The sequence below is a fragment of the Strix uralensis genome, chromosome 24 (assembly GCF_047716275.1).
Source record: "Strix uralensis isolate ZFMK-TIS-50842 chromosome 24, bStrUra1, whole genome shotgun sequence".
NCBI lineage: Eukaryota > Metazoa > Chordata > Aves > Strigiformes > Strigidae > Strix > Strix uralensis.
This window is the reverse complement of record NC_133995.1, coordinates 7029608-7045925: the sequence shown is the minus strand read 5'-3', so window position 1 is coordinate 7045925 and position 16318 is coordinate 7029608. Positions and strand designations below refer to the sequence as shown.

The following is a 16318-nucleotide window of genomic DNA, read 5'->3' as shown; positions in this document are numbered from 1 at the left end:
GCAGTGTAGCCCCTTTGTAAATATTGGCTTACTCAGGAGCGAGGGAGCCTACAGATGTTTATTTGCATGACAATGGCCGGGATGGGGACCAAAACGTGGGTGTGCGGGGGCGCGGGGCGCAGGCTCCATCGGCAGACGGGCTGGTGACGGAGGTGGTGCTGCCAGGGGAGCTTGTGCTGCGCTGATCTGAGATGAAGAAATGTTTGTGCAGTGAGCTGGAAGGGTACGCGCACACATTGTAGGAGGCAAGCCAAGAGAAAAAGCTGCAGCTTGAACTCCTGTCTTGTAACACGTTCTTAAAGGTTTCACTGGAGATGTGAAAAAGGACCAGGGAATAACCCCGGCGGTCCCAAGGCAGACGCTCTGCAGCAGGACAGACGGCTGCCACCCAAACGCCCCGCGAGCATCGCCTTGACGTAGCACACTGGATTTAAGATGAGTGCCGTGTTTGCTACAGGCAGGGCAATTTCTGCATCCCAGGTGGTAACCAAGAGAAAAACGCCTTTATTTTTTTTTTTTTTTTCAGAAATCACCTGGTCAAAGCCACCCTTTCTCCCTCACATGGGCAAGGTTTTCTTCCAGCTGCTCGACATTCCCGCGCTGCCCCGCTGCCCTCCTGTTAGCCAGCGCTGGGGGATTGCGCAGAGAAATATCTCCAGCAGCCTGATAAAATCCACAGTTCACGGTCAGGCTCGATCCTCCCAACCTGTGCCTGCTCGCCTCCCTGTGCGTCTGTCTTCCCATAGTTCAAAACACAACCATTCTTCGTGGCTGCCCCAAAACACCGCGTTTTTCAGAAGGTTACTTTGAGGACAAAGTACAGGCAGTTTCAGGCAGCTCCAGGTGGGCACGGGGAAGCACACGTTGTTTTGGGAAAATGCTGACCTTGTTCTGTTCCTATTTTTGCACATCAGCACAGCCTCCTGAATTCAGGGATTGCAGCCCCAGTGCTGTCCTTGGCGAGGACCTTTGGATTTATCTTTGGGCCAAAAAAAAAAAAAAAAAGTCAGTGGAATACAAAGTGTATTTCTTGAATGTAACTTTTTGCACGGTCCCCCTGTAACGTGCGGGGACCACACGAGTGATGCACTTGTGGACTTAAACCACCACGGATTGATCACTGCTCTGGAGTTTATTACAAGTGTAAAGATACGGGTCAAATTCAACCTTTGTTTTATGCCAGTATAAATCCAGAGAGACGGTCTGTATACTGAGGTGTCTACAAAAATATTAATTACACAGAAATGAGCTTGGACCGGACCCCAACACTCAGATGTCTCCTAAGTGTGTCTCAGCTCTATCCCTATGCAAAAGCACATAAACAACAAGCACAAGCAGGCAAAGACAGGCTTACAGCGGGCACACGCTAAGGAAGCCCTGACTCAACAAAGCCCTGCTTAAATGCTTTGGGATTTTGCTCGATCCAATAAATTTGCCAAATTCCACCCTAATAAACCTGTATCGATCCTTGCAGAAGTGTGCAAGGACCAAGCAGAGGGAAAGGCACAGGACCATCCTTGCAGCAGCTCCCTAATGCTGCCTAACGAGGATCAAAGCATTAAACCTCTTTTTATTGTCCTTTTCTTTTATCCCACTGTCTGGATTTCATCATGAAGGGACCTACCCAGACATGTTCCTCAGGAGTCTCCCAGCCCCAGTAGCCATAGAAACCAGCTATTTTTAGTCTGTTTTCATGATGCCAGTAAATGACTTTTTCTCTACTTTGGAGAGACAGAAGAGCAGGTCAGCCTTGCGTGCTGGCGGATGGTAAATGAGCGTCTCTGGCAAGGCAGGCGTCCTCTCCCGTACAGTACTGTACGCTTGAGAAAATAAATGTGGCATTTGTAAATAAGCGCACGTATCTACACACAGAGCAGATTTCTTCCTATAGTATTTCCTACACTAGAGAAAATATTTATAAGAATTTTTAGAGTATGGATTTTATAGACGTTTGGAGATCAGGGTTTTTGGTATATGACAAGCTTCCTCCTTTTCTGAGCTGGTTCTTCAAAAGACCCTGTAATACAAATTACCAGTGTTTGGAAATGCAATCAATGCGGGTAAGAGCACAGTGGTACTTAAAGCATAAATCAGCCCCACAACAATGCCTTTCATTCCTGGGATATCAGTAAGACTCGCAGCCAAAGGCTTTTGAAGTCAGATGGAAAAACACATTTGTCTGAGTAATTATTGGGCTACATGCTAGCGAGCAACGCTGGCCGGGTAACTCAGCACGACAGAAAGGAGCTGGGGCAGAGCATCATGTTCCTGGAGGGTTTTCTTAAAACACCCATCATCTCCCAGGATGTTCCCCCTTCCCGGCAGCCCTGCGGCAGGATCTGACCCACCGGGGCATCTCCCCAGCTGCTCCCTGCCTTCCTCGGGGGTACTGGGCAGACGCTGGGGCAGCTCCTGGGGGTGCAGGAACATCCCAGCGGGCGCCGTGTCCTCGGGGAGCACCGTGGGAAGGGATCAGCAAACCTCTGCCAAGCGGAGACGATGGAGACCATTTCCTTTTAATGCTTGCCAGGTATCCTGGAGCTGTAAATACACCGAGCCCGATGGCTTCTGCTGTAACATATCCAGTTTACAAGATTGTACTATAAATTATAGATGCATATCATGACTGCGGTTTGCACTGAGAGACTTGCCTATTGATCTGTCTCCTGCTGGTTAATATTCGGGACTGCCAAGGCCCTGCTTTCGGAAGCGGTGTGCTCTAGCGGGTCGTTTGTACATCCCTCCGTCTGCACTCGGAGCAAGCACTTTCCTGGCCCGACTGTACGAGCACCCGGGGAAGCAGCTACGGCAGCTGCTGTAATAAACCGGCTTTACGATACCCCTCTGAGAAATGGGTTTAATTTTGTGTGTGCTGCTTGAGGCCCTGAGCTGGGGTGGGAGCAGAAGGGGAGGTGGGTTTGGTTGGGAAATGGACTTCCCCAAGCCCTGGACACAGCTAGAGAGTCGCGCTGCAGTCCCTCATTTACACGCACACGGGGCTGGTGCAAAGCAGAATTTGCAGTAAAATCCCGTGGTAACAGCTCTAGTAATATTTAATAAAGCGACTGTTGGGATGGGTTCCCAAATCCCACGGTGACCGTGGATATACACAAAAGTGACACTCATAAGGGCAGTGAAAATTGTTTGAACTTTAACAGATGCACGTTGGAATATGGGATGGTCGTGGGACTGAGGCAGCAGAACCATAGTCCAGGGGAAGAGCAGCATATACATGGCTTGTGTCAGCCATAGCGTGGCCAGCAGGGACAGGGAAGGGATCTCACCCCTGTGCTCGGCACTGGCGAGGCCGCCCCTCGATGAGTGGGTTCAGTTTTGGGCCCCTCACTCCAAAAAGGCCATTGAATGACTCGAGCGTGTCCAGAGAAGGGCAACGGAGCTGGTGCAGGGTCTGGAGCACAGGTCTGATGGGGAGCGGCTGAGGGAACTGGGGGGGTTTAGTCTGGAGAAGAGGAGGCTGAGGGGAGACCTCATGGCCCTCTACAACTCCCTGAAAGGAGGGTGCAGAGAGGGGGGATGAGTCTCTTGAGCCAAGGACCCAGCGCCAGGACAAGAGGGAATGGCCTCAAGCTGCGCCAGGGCAGGGTCAGACTGGCTCTTAGGAAGGATTTCTTTGCAGAAGGGGTTGTTGGGCGTTGGAATGGGCTGCCCAGGGCAGGGGGGGAGTCCCCATCCCTGGAGGGGTTGAAGAGTCGGGTTGACCCAGCGCTGAGGGATCTGGTGGAGTTGGGAACGGTCATGGTGAGGTTCATGGTTGGACTGGAGGATCTTCAAGGGCTTTTCCAACCGAGAGGATTCCGGGATTCTGGGATATACACCACTTTACGGCTACAGGCAGAGCTCCAGCTGAGGACAGCCGCGCGGCCTCTCCCGGGGCTGGGGCCCTTTAAATCTGGGGGTGCCGGGGCTGGGACAGACCAAAGGGGGTGGGATGGGGGGGTCCCTCGCCGGGACCGCGGCAGGGACGGACTCAGGTGGGCTCTGCCAGGTGGCGCGGGGCAACCCCCCCCCGGCGGTGGTACAACCCACGGCGGGGCGTGGCCGACCGAGGCCGGCGGGCGACTCGAAAGCCGTTAGGCGGCCTGGCGTGAGGCGCTGCGGCCTGCTCCGCCGCTACCGGCACCGGGCCGGGGGGAGCCCCGGGGCGGCCTAAGAGCCCCGGGCGACCCGTCGGGGCTCGCTGAGGCTGCGCGGAGCGGCCCGCGAGGCGGTGCGGAGAGATCCGTCGGGCCGCGCATGCGCGGGGCGGCGCGCAGGCTCTTGCAGGCAGGCCGGGACTGGCACTGCCGAGACCTCGTGGCGCAACGGTAGCGCGTCTGACTCCAGATCAGAAGGCTGCGTGTTCGAATCACGTCGGGGTCACGGCTCCCTTCGGGGTTCCCTTTTGCGGCGAGCGGGGCGACCCCGGAGGGCACCGGCCGGGGAAGCTGCGGGGTGTCGGGGTGGTGGAGCTACAGGCTCGGGGGCGAAGGGAGGTGGCAGTGAGGGGCAAGGCCTGGCGGCCCCTCCTCGCCTCTAATTCTTGCTCTGCGGGGTGGGGGGGGGGGGTTGAGGCGCCCCAGTGACCTCCCGGGGTGCCACAGCCCAGCGCAGGGGCCTGGCAGACCTAGAATTCACAGAACAGAAACACGGGTGTGCTTCACCCCGCTTCAACTGAGCGGGTGCTTCAGCCGGGGTGGGAGAGGGAGGCAGAGCGCTGGGAGAGGCAGCGGCACGGCCTCGGGAGGGTTTGGGGGTGCTGTGGGTGTGGGGTTCCCCCAGCGACCTCCTATGCCGCAGGGCAGCGGCACCTTGGTGTCCAACTGATTGCAAACAGGAGGTGGTTGCTTTGCCCGTTTGGGTAACTTAACAGTGCGTGCTCTTTGTAAAACGTAGCAAAGGAATTAGCAACATAAAATAACTCCGGATACTGGGGGTGAACAGTAGAAGTGACCTAAGTCTGCTGTTAGGGGCATAACTAAAGCAACTTTGGGTGACAGAGTATTTCACTACGATATTTTTTCTAAGTGCAGGCGCTACGCTCAAGGAATAATTTTTCAAAGTTGGTGGAGTTCAAGTGCGCTGATGCCATTGGGAAGCACCCAGTCTTTTCAATATACTGATCGTACACAGATGTGACCCCAAAGTGATATTGGGTCCCGGGGGATGCTGGAGTACCACGTGTGTGGGTGAGGAGTGATCCGGGGAGACGGCATCTGCTGGGATCCTCTTGCCCGTGTAAGTAATCTTTTAGAAATGTTTCTGTCTTTAGGCGCTTGCGTTGTACCAACTCGGTGGGAACTTTGGCGACAGGCTTTGAGAGGATAAACAGACCTGAACCGCCAGTAACCGGAGCACAGCTTCTAAACAATCCTGGGTGCTGATGCTTGTCTCCTGTGATGCTACGTGAGGTAAGTGGTGCCTTTCTTTTTGCTAAGAAACCCCAGCAGTAGCTGAATGAGGTCTGCTTGGAGTGAAATGTAACACACACTGCTCCATACATAACTTCTTTCCTGCCTTTAGAACAGTAGAAGTAGCTCTAGCTTTGACTCAGACATGCACTTTGTTATTTTAAACTCTTTTACATTTGGAAGGAACAATAAAGGCAAAGTCTAATCTGGAGGATGGGTAAATCTTCTAAGTGGTCATTAACTTTAACTGCTTTAACCTGTTCAGCAGATGATGGGTTGTGTACACCTGGGTTCCTGTAGTCTTGATCTCTTTCCATTAAAATGGCTTTTGTCTTGACTAGCTGCTCTTTTGAACTTCATTGCTTTATAATAGCACATAGGAATGATGCTTTGAGCTTCTGTTGCCACAAAGATTACCTTTATGTTGAAAAATAGCACTGGACTAAAAGAAATAGAAATTGAGTCTTTATTGCCCTGCACTGCCTTCACTGATAGAAGTTTAATTAAGGAAAAACAGCTGGGCGAAGAATACCTCATATCTGGAAGTATATATCCACAGTGATGTGCTCTCTGAAATGTGTGATATTGAAGCTGTTCCTAAGGTGACAGCAGGATATGTTTAAACCTTGCTCTGGAAGCTTGAATAAATATATTGCATGTGTTTGCTATGTGGCTACTAATTAAAACACGTGTAATTGGTTTGGGATTTAACTGCTGTGGGAAGGGATGGATGGACTTCAAGTGACTAGAACTCCTTAAAAGGATAACTTGTAGAATTTGAGTATTTGTCTTTTCTCTTTTCAGTGTTCTGTTACTATTTAATAGTTAATTTTTTTTTTTTTTCTAAAAAGCCCTTCAGGTTGCTGTTAAATGTTTTTTCCTTTGATGGGACAACGGCTTTTTTCAAAAGACAGTCGTTTAATGAGAATTTCCTGAGGAAGATATCACTCATGGCTTGATGACTAACGTTTGTTTTGATCTAAATACCAAATGTGATACCAAAATACCTGGGTCTTGTTTGCATATTTCACGCATGTGTTTGTGAAACAAGGAACATGTCCTGGAGCTGCTGTGCCTTTGGTCAAGGTCTTCACTGAAGTGTTCAAAGCTGAGTGAACAGGATGTCTTAATACAATGGAAAATGGAAGTTAGAGTAACTACTCAGTATTTAAAAATGTAATTGCAATGAAAAGGCTTCTGTGTGCATGTACTTTTTAATGCCAAGTGCTTAGTAAATGCTTTTTTCTCTTTAGAAATTACATCTGCCTGTTTCAGGGTAAAAATACCTCTAATGAATTCTGCAGAAAGTATCTCTTCCTAGTATTTCCTCACTTAAATCTGTTCTAATACGAGCTAGCTCTAGCGAGCTTGGGTACTACACAGCTGAGGGAGTATCAGTGCTTCAGAAGAGCTTTCCATGCTCTATTTCCTCTCTTTTAATGTTTTAAATTGAATAGGTATACAGCACTGCTGTGATTTTACTCCATCAGTTGACGGTATGATGGTGCAAACATCTTTCCTCTCATGTGATCGTCAGGAATCAATTTTGTTCCTTAAAGGTTTTAAGCATAGGGTCTGTCTTTTTTTTTTTTTTTTTTTTTTTTTTTTGGAAAGACTCTTTGTAATCAATCCGAAAGAATTTCTTTACAGTCATCCTGTTCTACTCTACATTCTCACCTCCCTTCACCTTGCCATCTTAATAAATCCCCCTTTTTAAATTATTTTTGATGCTCTCCCGTGTCCCCCTGCCCTTGCTGGCCAGGCAGGGGATCCTGGTAGCTGCAGCTCAGGAACCAGCTCATGTTCCAGTTTCCTTGTGGTGTCACACAGGTTTACCTCTCCTCCTTCTGCAAGACAGTTTTTCCTTTTGTCCTTGAAAAAAACCAAAGCCCAAACAAAAAAATACTAGCACTTATGTCAGTTTTGCCTATGGATACATCAACTTGCACTTCTTCCAGAAATTACTGGTTGTATCTTTCCAATTTTGCTCCCAAAAAAGACAAGGATTAGCTTTTTCTTGGATAAACTTGCTTAAATTTTATGAAATGTCATCAGAATCACATGAGCTTAAATATAAAAGCTACACTTCCAACTTTTTACTCTTCCAGGAGAAGGATTTTCTCCATCTAAGTGAAATTTCTTTCCAATTGACTTCACTACCAGCTGTCATGGGAAGTTATGACATCACAGAGTGGTTGCTAACACGGAACAACGGGGTAAGGGAAAGGACACCCTTCCAGCCCCCTCCCTCACTTCTTTAAGCAGCCATCAGGACTCCAGCTGATCCCGTGAGGAGGTAAGTGGTTTCCTCTGAAATACTGGAACTTCTTATTTTGGATAAATTTCCCCTCTGGGCGGGTGTGGGCACAGCTGAGGTCTGTGGGCCAGCAGAGCTGCAGCGGTGGCCATGGACTTTCCCCACTGGCCAGGGCAAAGTCGTGACCACTTGGAGCTGAAGTGGGCTGTTAGAGAGTGGTTATGTGACTAAGCTTGGTAGAATCTAAATATTTTGTGAAAGAATGACACCAGTGGGACAGAACTTTTTGTGGAAGTCAAATGTACTGTCTTACGCGATTTTTATTTCTCTTTAGTCTTACCAGAGAGAAATGAAATGGGAAGGTAAGTATGGACTGTGACACGATCTCCTGGAATCTACGTTGTCTGTTCCCGCCGTGATCTGTGGGGGGCAGTGCCCATCTTTCTTCTTTCCTCCCATATTTTGTCGGCTGATTATAAATCAAGGTCCCTGAGCCAGTGCTGGGGGTGAACAGCTTCGCCGCTGTGATGCGGACTCGCCTGCCGGCCTTTCCTGGGCTGCTCCTGAGGCTTCCTGCAGACTTTCATTAGGAGATGTTGAGAAATTAAATGGGAAAATCTCCAATACTTGGCGAGGCCCTAATGAAGGCAGTGCTGATCTCAAGGGGCTTTGTTTGTATAAAACCTCATCTTTCTAAACCACCGTTCATCTGAGTATTTGCTAGTGATGTTTGTCTCTACCCGTGACTTGGATTTTGTGTCCTTTGAGACAGGTACCTGCCACTCACTAGCCACGCAGAAATAGAAACAAAGACTCTGAATGTCGCTGAGGTCCTTTCATTTTATCTTGTCCCAATTGCTTTACTCACTAGTGCAGAGTGAGGAAAGAGTATTGTTCCAGAAAACAATCTAGAAAGGCATTAAAGAGCACATCTGAAGGCTCTTTCCTTTTAAGGGGAAGCAAATGAGGTGTGGCTTTAGGCAACTTTGCTCCTTAAACAGTCTCTGATCTCTGGAGTTTTTTATTCCCCCCCCTAATCAGGATGGCAAATGTTATAATCAAAGCCAGGTCACTAGAGACCAACGCATGAAGGAGCAGCTGTTGCATGCAGTCGTGCACAATATTTCTGCGCTACAAATGATTCATTTAGTCTGTGTAATATATATGGAAATGTGCTGCGGGAGCATTGCTGAAAATAACCTATTGTATTCCTACAGCCCTAACAGCTGATCTTGGATTTGTGGATTTTACATGCCTCTTCCCTCTTTTTGATATGTCAAATAAACGTAGGCAATCTACTTTTTAGTTAGGTAGCATTACTTGACTGTACTTAATCTGTATGTATATGCTTCTTTTAGACTGACATGTCTGAACGCAATATCTTCAGCACTGAAAGCATAAACTAAATGAAGGCTCCGGCAGGGAATCGTGTGGAGAGAAAATCAAATCCTGCTGCAGAACCACTCTGGATGAACAGATAAAGGAAGCGGAATGAAGAGAATGAAGTGGGGGAACCATTTCAGAGGTCTTGTAATATTCCAAAAAATCTGAGCTGAAAGGGATTTTTACTCTTTTTACTCAAGTAGAACATTCTGTGTTTTAATCTCAAAAAGCCTTTTGGGGAGTTCCTTAGTACTAAAAGCTGTTTTGCCCCCACCTTTCCTTTATTGCAATGTCCTTTGAAGTTCTCTTCAAAGATGAAGCCAAACTTCCCATTTATTCTACAGACTGTAATGAATATCCAGCTTTGTTTAAGCAATTAGCTTGGTGGGGTGATTTCTGTTGCTGTTTAAAAAAAGTTCCAAAATCCTGAGCGGTTTAGACATGTTTTGAAAAAACACTAAGCCAACAGCTGTGCATTGGACTAATCTGACAGTATAGCAGCTGTCATAACAAAAGCAGAGCTGGTTCAAACACAGCTTCTTTGTATAGTGATTGAAAATGATTTAAAGGAAAAGATTATTTACTGGTTCTACTGTGCTGAGCTGTGGGGCTGGATAAGTGACTGTTCACTTGTTTTTGGTATGTGATCCCCAACAGATGAATGGGCTCTTAACCACTTCTTTACTCTAGCTTAGAGACTCAAACGCGTTGCGTTTTGATACTCAGCTCTGCTTCTCGCCGCTGCCTTTGTTTGCAGACCCTCTGTTTCTAGAACCATGTTGCGTAGGTGCCTGGATGCTGCTGGGCTGATGGCAAGCCATTTCAGCATGCACACAAACCACATCTGGAAGCACAGAGAATGCTCCAGTGAATGCACAGGAGGATAATTAAGCGATGTGATTTGTAAAGATGGCCTGAACTGTAGCTTTTTTTAAAGTATCGTATTGTGCAACCTGGTACAGATATTTCAGGCTTATCGCTTGTATTTTAAGGCCCTTTTTACCCCTTTCTCCTCATTCAGACAGAAGTACTGGAGTAACCTTTGAAACAAAAGACTTCAAAGTGACAGCAGCCTATGCCTCTGGCTATACTGAAGTAAGTAATCTACTAATGCATGAATATTTTATGTATCTACAGCTAAATGACGGAAATTGCAAGTTGATATAAACTGATGTTCTTTGTATTAGCTCATGACAAATGCAGCAATTACCTCCAATCAGTTAATTATAGCATCCTTCTCTGGCCTGCCTTCCACTTTCTTGAGCTTTCTTTTGTAAGAGGAGTGAATGTTTGTTAAACTCGCAGTTCTTCTGTAGCTATTTCACTGAAGAAGTAATTTCTCATTGTGCTGTTGGAAAATACATTGACCTTTAATACCGTAGTGAAAGTCTTTGGTGTTTCCTCAGTCCATCTTGCTGCTCTCTCTTTTGTTTATAGTCTTCACACCGGGAAGTGTCTGAATATCGTGTGAAGCTTCTCTTGCCTGATGCAGATTACAGCTGTGCTGAGATAATAGCAAAGGGAAGTATCTGTACCTGTAACACATTAATTTTGTTATGTCTTTGCATCTAGCAATCCCTAAATCTAGAAATGAATTTAAATTGGACTTCTATCACTGTTTTGCTGTCTCCGAATTCTGACTTTGTAGCAATGACTATTAAAGGAAGCCAGGTTAAATTTGTGTCAATGGAACATTAAACAGTTTAGTTGTACTTCGTCTATTTGGACGATCTAGTAGCTTTCAACGTGTACTAGATATGTTCATAAGAATAATTGTGAAACTAGTGACTAACAGAAATGAAAATTGGTGCCATTTTATGGTGGGTCATCTCCCTCTCACATATATTTGATTTTTAAACATAAAAGAATTAGATAAAGGATTGCTAATTTAGAATCGGGTACATCTCAGATGACTAATTGGTGATAAAGTACAAGCTATCTTGAGGATTGCTTCTCACTTACAGAATGTAATTTATCTCAGGCTTTTAGTTACATATGTTTAAATCCACTTTGCATTGTAACTGTATGTGTAGACTTGTCAGGTGGAAAGATTGTAAGAAGTTTCTTGTTTAAATCAGTATGAATAACGAGAACATGGTCTGTGTTGTATGGCATTCAGGACTTTGTGGTAACTCACGATGAGAGGTTTTAATTACATGCCCACAGCCTGCATTAATGAGCCTGACTTGAAATATTAACAGGTAGGACAAATATTGCCGGAGGATGAATTGCCGATGGACCAGATGCAGGGACGGGGGAGATCAGCTGGCAGCAGACCCCACGGCGGTTTCAAGGCTGTTTGCAGGAAAAAGGTATTATGGCATTTTGAGTTTACTATAGTCAGCTGTCTGCACTTCCTCTGGGCACAAAAGACTTCCAAGGCACAGCCCTCCGACTAGTGCCCCATCCAAATGATACAGTGAGTCATGGAATCTTATTTCACTTACTGATACAGCAGCCCAGAAGCACATCCTTGGTCTCTTAGTCAGTCTTAAGCTTAGAAATCTTCCATCTTATCTGAATTTATCTAGCATGCACTTCACAGTGCAGTGTGAGGATCCTGAGTCAACTCTAAGCAAATGAGCTTGCTCATACCAGAGGAATTCTGGCAGGGTAGCCAGATGTTCCCCTCGAGGCATTCCACTTCTGTCTCAGCATAGCTGTAACCTAGAAGATGGCTATCTTCAAGAAGATGACGTTCCCTTTTGAAGAGAATATTTAGGAGAACTTTTTGATGTACTTGAAGGATAAATTCCACTTAGCATTTAAAATTCAGCCATGGATCATCTTGAAACGGGAGACTGAGTGGATCTTTTTGCCCGAGCACTTGCATGTGTAATATTAGATGTAAGTAATCTGTTGAAAAGTTTTGGCTTCAGCCCTAGAAATGGACCCTGTTTCATAATGTTAAAGATGAAATGGTGGCTAAATCATGGCAGGGCATGGCCGTTGGTCTGTTTGGCACCAGATTTCTGCCTCTTGGTGGCACCCAGCACAATGGGACTCGAGCCCTGAGGGAGCCCTTGGAGCATTAATGTAACAGGGATGTTGGTTATAGCACCGTTTTCCTTGCAATGCAGATGAGTTTGTTGAGCTTCTGTGATTAGATGATGTGTCCGGAGGCAAAATACTGTTTATTGTGTATTACTCAATGACTTGTGCAGTAAATCAGTTTAAAGTAGTATTTATTTTTCCAGCAGGATGAGAAAATGGTGGACAAGAGTACAAGGATATACTGATACCAATTAATATTCCAGAGGCGTCCATGTTAGACAAAGTAGACTGCCAGCAACCAGCCTTTATTTTAACTTAATCTCTTGGTGATTTTAAGTACTTCCCAAAGGTTTATTTTCTTTGCTACCTGCAGAAGAACAATCTACTTTAAATGAGATTATTTCAAGGCAGCTTCCATTCACTGAATCGCTTCTCATCAAGCAGTAACATGGTGTTTCTCATGTCTGGGCACCATCCCTATTAGACTCCTGTGATCGTTGACATGCGTTCACTCTTCCTCATTAGTCTTGTTCTGATAACACCAGGACCTCAAAAGATGAAGCATCCTCCCCCTTGAAATTAAGGTGGCCTTGCTCTAGTAATCTGCAGCTTGTTTGGTGGCTTTGCTTTTGTCCAGAGAAGGGCAACGAAGCTGGTGAAGGGTCTGGAGCACATGTCGTATGAGGAGCGGCTGAGGGAACTGGGGTTGTTTAGTCTGGAGAAGAGGAGGCTGAGGGGAGAATTCATTGCCCTCTACAACTGCCTGAAAGGAGGTTGCAGAGAGCTGGGGATGAGCCTCTTTAACCAAGTAATGAGTGATAAGACAAGAGGTAATGGCCTCAAGTTGCGCCAGGGAAGGTTTGGACTGGATATTAGGAAGTATTTCTTTCCAGAAGGGGTTGTTAGGTGTTGGAATGGGCTGCCCAGGGAGGTGGTGGAGTCCCCATCCCTGGAGGTGTTTAAGAGTAGGGTTGACCCAGCGCTGAGGGATCTGGTGTAGTTGGAAACTGCCAATGCTACGTTAACGGTTGGACTAGATGATCTTCAAGGTCCTTTCCAACCTAGATGATTCTGTGATTCTGTGCTTTCTAGAAATGAAAATCTTACGCATTAAGCTCATCGAATTTCTCACCGTACTTTCTTTTTTTTAATCAGGTGAGTGGAACATCTAGTGATGGAACTCATGAAGATGACCAAGGTGAAACTTTGTCTCCCGGAGGAATCGGGTACTGTGCATTTAACCTGTCTCTTCCTCTTGTGATCAACCACCATTCCTTTGGCTTGGTTTCCTATTTTGGAGAAGTTCCCTCATGGTTATCTGCAGATTCACATCTTTGAAAGCATTTATGGAAATTCTTGCTTAGAAAAGAAAGCTTTAGCGGAGAAATTTCTGGAACTAGATAAAAAAGACTTTCTAAAGAGTGCCTTAAGTGCAACATTTGAGTTTCACCTGGGATTCCTCTGAGCCCATTGCCACATGATTATAACTGCAAAGAAACTGCATTGCACTACGGAATCTGCCAGACCATCCTGCACCACCTGCCCTTCCCCGCAGCCCAGCAAAACCAACACTTGTGTGGTTGTGCAGAGTCGTAACGGCACTTTCTGATGCTCAGGAAACCTGGTTTCCTATAAAGGTGTTGTCTGGCTGCTGAGATACCGTTTCAATAAACCTGTTTCAAGGGCATGTTGAAGTGAGATACCAACGAGTGGTGCAGGGGAAGAGGGCCGCTTCCTTTAATGGATGAACTTCAGGTAGGGTGTAAGTGGAGGTGGCCTTTTTACAATTTCCTGCATAGATACTGAAATCAGAGTAGTCTCCACAGACTCCGTAGAGTCTCTTTCAGGTTTGAGCTCCTTTTTACAGCTTTGTAAAAATACACTCCCATTCTTCAGAGTTTTACATGGACAGAAGAGTGAACCCTGGGAGACTGTTTCCTGCTGCTGTTAGAAAATCATGAAAGTTTGGGGTTTGTTTTCTTTCTTGCATGGGAATACACGAATCAAAAGGGGTCCTGACCTGTAGGTCTTGCTTCAGCTAGAGACTACCCAGAAAAGTGTATGTCTAGTGCTACTTTGCTATCAGTTCTGCAGCAGCAGATAGCAGCATGTCCCAGAATGCCAATTTTGTAATTCCTTGCATGCTATATCCTTTCCTTTCCCCAGGCACAGGAGGTGTCCAGTATTGGGTTGAACAGCACTGGGTTATCCCTCTGTGCCAGCTGCACGAAGGTGGTGCTGGGGTTAATTTCAGGAGATTGTTGTTTTATAACCAGAAGATTTGGTTTGTGTTTGGTTTTTTGTTTTGTTTAATTTTTGTTTTACTCTGCCCTAATTGCAAGATTCTGTTCTCACTTAATAGTAGGTTTCTATTTCTAAAAGATGACAGATGTTCCCTCTGTAAGGTCAGTGTGATTTCAGGTTACCCGAAACAACTTTTTATTTTCCCTCATAGATCCAGCAGGAAAAGGCCAAAGAAAGAGAAGAGGCAGCCACCAGCTCAGAAGAATATGAAGACAGCTGAAGTGGTAAAAGAGACATTGATGCTGGAAAACGGGAAGAACCAAGCAGAAATAGCCCAGGAAGAGACCACTCAAAGTCTGATACCCACGCCTGTGAGGATTGTGATGTTTGCCATCTTTGTGTTTGTGATCTTTGTGCATGTAATTAACAGGCTAATACAAGTGGTCTGCTCGTAAGCCTCATCCTGGGAAGAAAATAAAAGCACTGTCCTGATGACATAAGCAGTGTGTAGTGGTGACTGCGAAACTGAAGAATGCACATTTTTCTCCCTGCTACTTGTGAACAAGCTCTTCAGGCAGTGAATTAAAAGGCTAGTAGGAGGGTGAAAACAGCCTGTGAGTTGTCTCTGCCTGGTGTTCACTGTATACAGTAGCTCCTAACTCTTGGAAATGGGACTTGCTATACTGTTTCTCCTTTGCTGAAGCCAAGTTTGCACAATTTGTGCCCCAGCTAGAGTTTATTCGCTCGGAGGCGTTGGAGTTCTGCATGGCTTGTTTTTTCCTAAGCTGTCTGTGGCTGGGATTACTGCACTGTTGAGAATTTACAGCTTCTCTGCGCTCTGGTTATCTTGTATTTTGAGAAACACCAGACATAAATTGAGGGAACAAATTGCTTGCCTATCTGGCAAGATGAGTAATGGGTCTAGCATAATACAAGCAATGACAGATCAAGGGAGGAGTTACTATATCTTAACCACTTCTGGAAAAATGTTCTTGCCTCTTCGAGTCTGTAAATGTTACTGAAAAGGGGGGAATGGTCGGAGTGAGGATCTCCCATTGTTGGCCTGCCACGCTGCATCTGAAGAGGACCTAATTTTGTGTGCAATGTTCTCATAAATCATGCCACTTAAATTTAAATGACTTACAGGTTAAGATTGAGCCGAGGCCCTTCAGTATCTTTCCCAGGAGAAATGCAGAACTTTGAGCCCGGCACGTAATCTGAAAAAAAGCACTGCAGCACCCTAAAATCGCTAAAGGAATTTGATTTAAAAACCTGCAGTTTTATTCCTGTTGTCTGTACCAGCTTTGCCAAGAAAGAAAATAACCATATCCTTAGATTTGACACTGTTTGGTTTAAGAGGAAAATCCTCCCTGTGTAAGTCATAACAGAGTAAGCTAGTGGTATGAGATACTGAATGGTTTCCTTAAAACTTCTAAGATATTTTGCTTCATCTCTGGGATGTATGCACTTTGTAATCTTTACCTTATCTCTTGGGGATGGGTTTAATGTAAGGTAAGAGGTTACCTTGTTTTCTAAGTAGAATAAATGGTAAATGAAAAAGGGGAGTTTGACTCCTGTAACAGTCTAAGTAAGTGGAATTAAGGCATCTGGCTTTCCACCAAGGTGTGGTGTTAGCTCTCTCTTCTCAAATGTTTCCTGCTTTTTGAAGCTCATTTTCCAGTTTAGCAAGTGCGATGGAAGCTGGAATGTGCTATGTCTTTGCTTGATGTTGCATTCATAGGAAAATAATTTTTAGCTGCTCCAAATTGCTACGTAAATACCATCGCTTCCCTGTTAAGTAACTGATAGACCCTGTCAGTTCTACTTCACACTTGGAGGCTTTGCTCTTTGCTGCTTACATGCCCCCGCTCTGTCTAGCCATCTTGCACTTCCTCTGCAAAACCTTGTCTTGAGTGATCCAGCTGATGCGTGGTCGCTTTGATCTGGTTATTCAGGGCGGTGGAGAAGGGCTGTATAGTCATGCCGTACCTCCTGACTGACTTCAGAGCCTTGTTCTCATCAGGAAACAAAG

The 16318-nt window shown here is 45.9% G+C and overlaps 2 protein-coding genes and 1 non-coding gene across 9 annotated transcripts in view; all 3 read left to right on the top strand.

Moving 5' to 3' along the window:
- The window catches only part of BLACAT1 (BLACAT1 overlapping LEMD1 locus), a 35322-nt gene extending 32483 nt beyond the window's left edge, over positions 1-2839 (top strand). For all 5 annotated transcript variants that reach the window (XM_074893802.1, XM_074893803.1, XM_074893801.1 and 2 more), the window contains exon 4: positions 527-2839. The gene's annotated coding sequence lies outside the window, so the exon portion shown is untranslated. The remainder of the gene's footprint in view (positions 1-526) is intronic.
- A 1469-nt stretch (positions 2840-4308) lies between these two features.
- TRNAW-CCA (transfer RNA tryptophan (anticodon CCA)) lies at positions 4309-4380 on the top strand. Its single transcript has one exon. It is a non-coding gene; the product is annotated as a tRNA-Trp (tRNA).
- A 671-nt stretch (positions 4381-5051) lies between these two features.
- LOC141954278 (uncharacterized) lies at positions 5052-15846 on the top strand. 3 transcript variants are annotated; one of them, XM_074893625.1, is made up of 9 exons: positions 5052-5186; positions 5270-5408; positions 7517-7704; positions 9024-9190; positions 10070-10143; positions 10486-10573; positions 11254-11360; positions 13198-13268; positions 14498-15846. In XM_074893625.1, exons 4-9 carry the CDS (start codon positions 9157-9159, stop codon positions 14739-14741), a joined length of 618 nt encoding a protein of 205 aa, XP_074749726.1. In that variant the 5' UTR covers positions 5052-5186; positions 5270-5408; positions 7517-7704; positions 9024-9156; the 3' UTR covers positions 14742-15846. The 3 variants fall into 3 exon arrangements, with proteins under 3 accessions (XP_074749726.1, XP_074749727.1, XP_074749728.1); XM_074893626.1 differs by having other exon boundaries at positions 5063-5408; positions 10486-10570; positions 11251-11360; XM_074893627.1 differs by lacking the exons at positions 5052-5186; positions 5270-5408 and adding an exon at positions 6630-6684.
- The last annotated feature ends 472 nt before the right edge of the window (positions 15847-16318 follow it).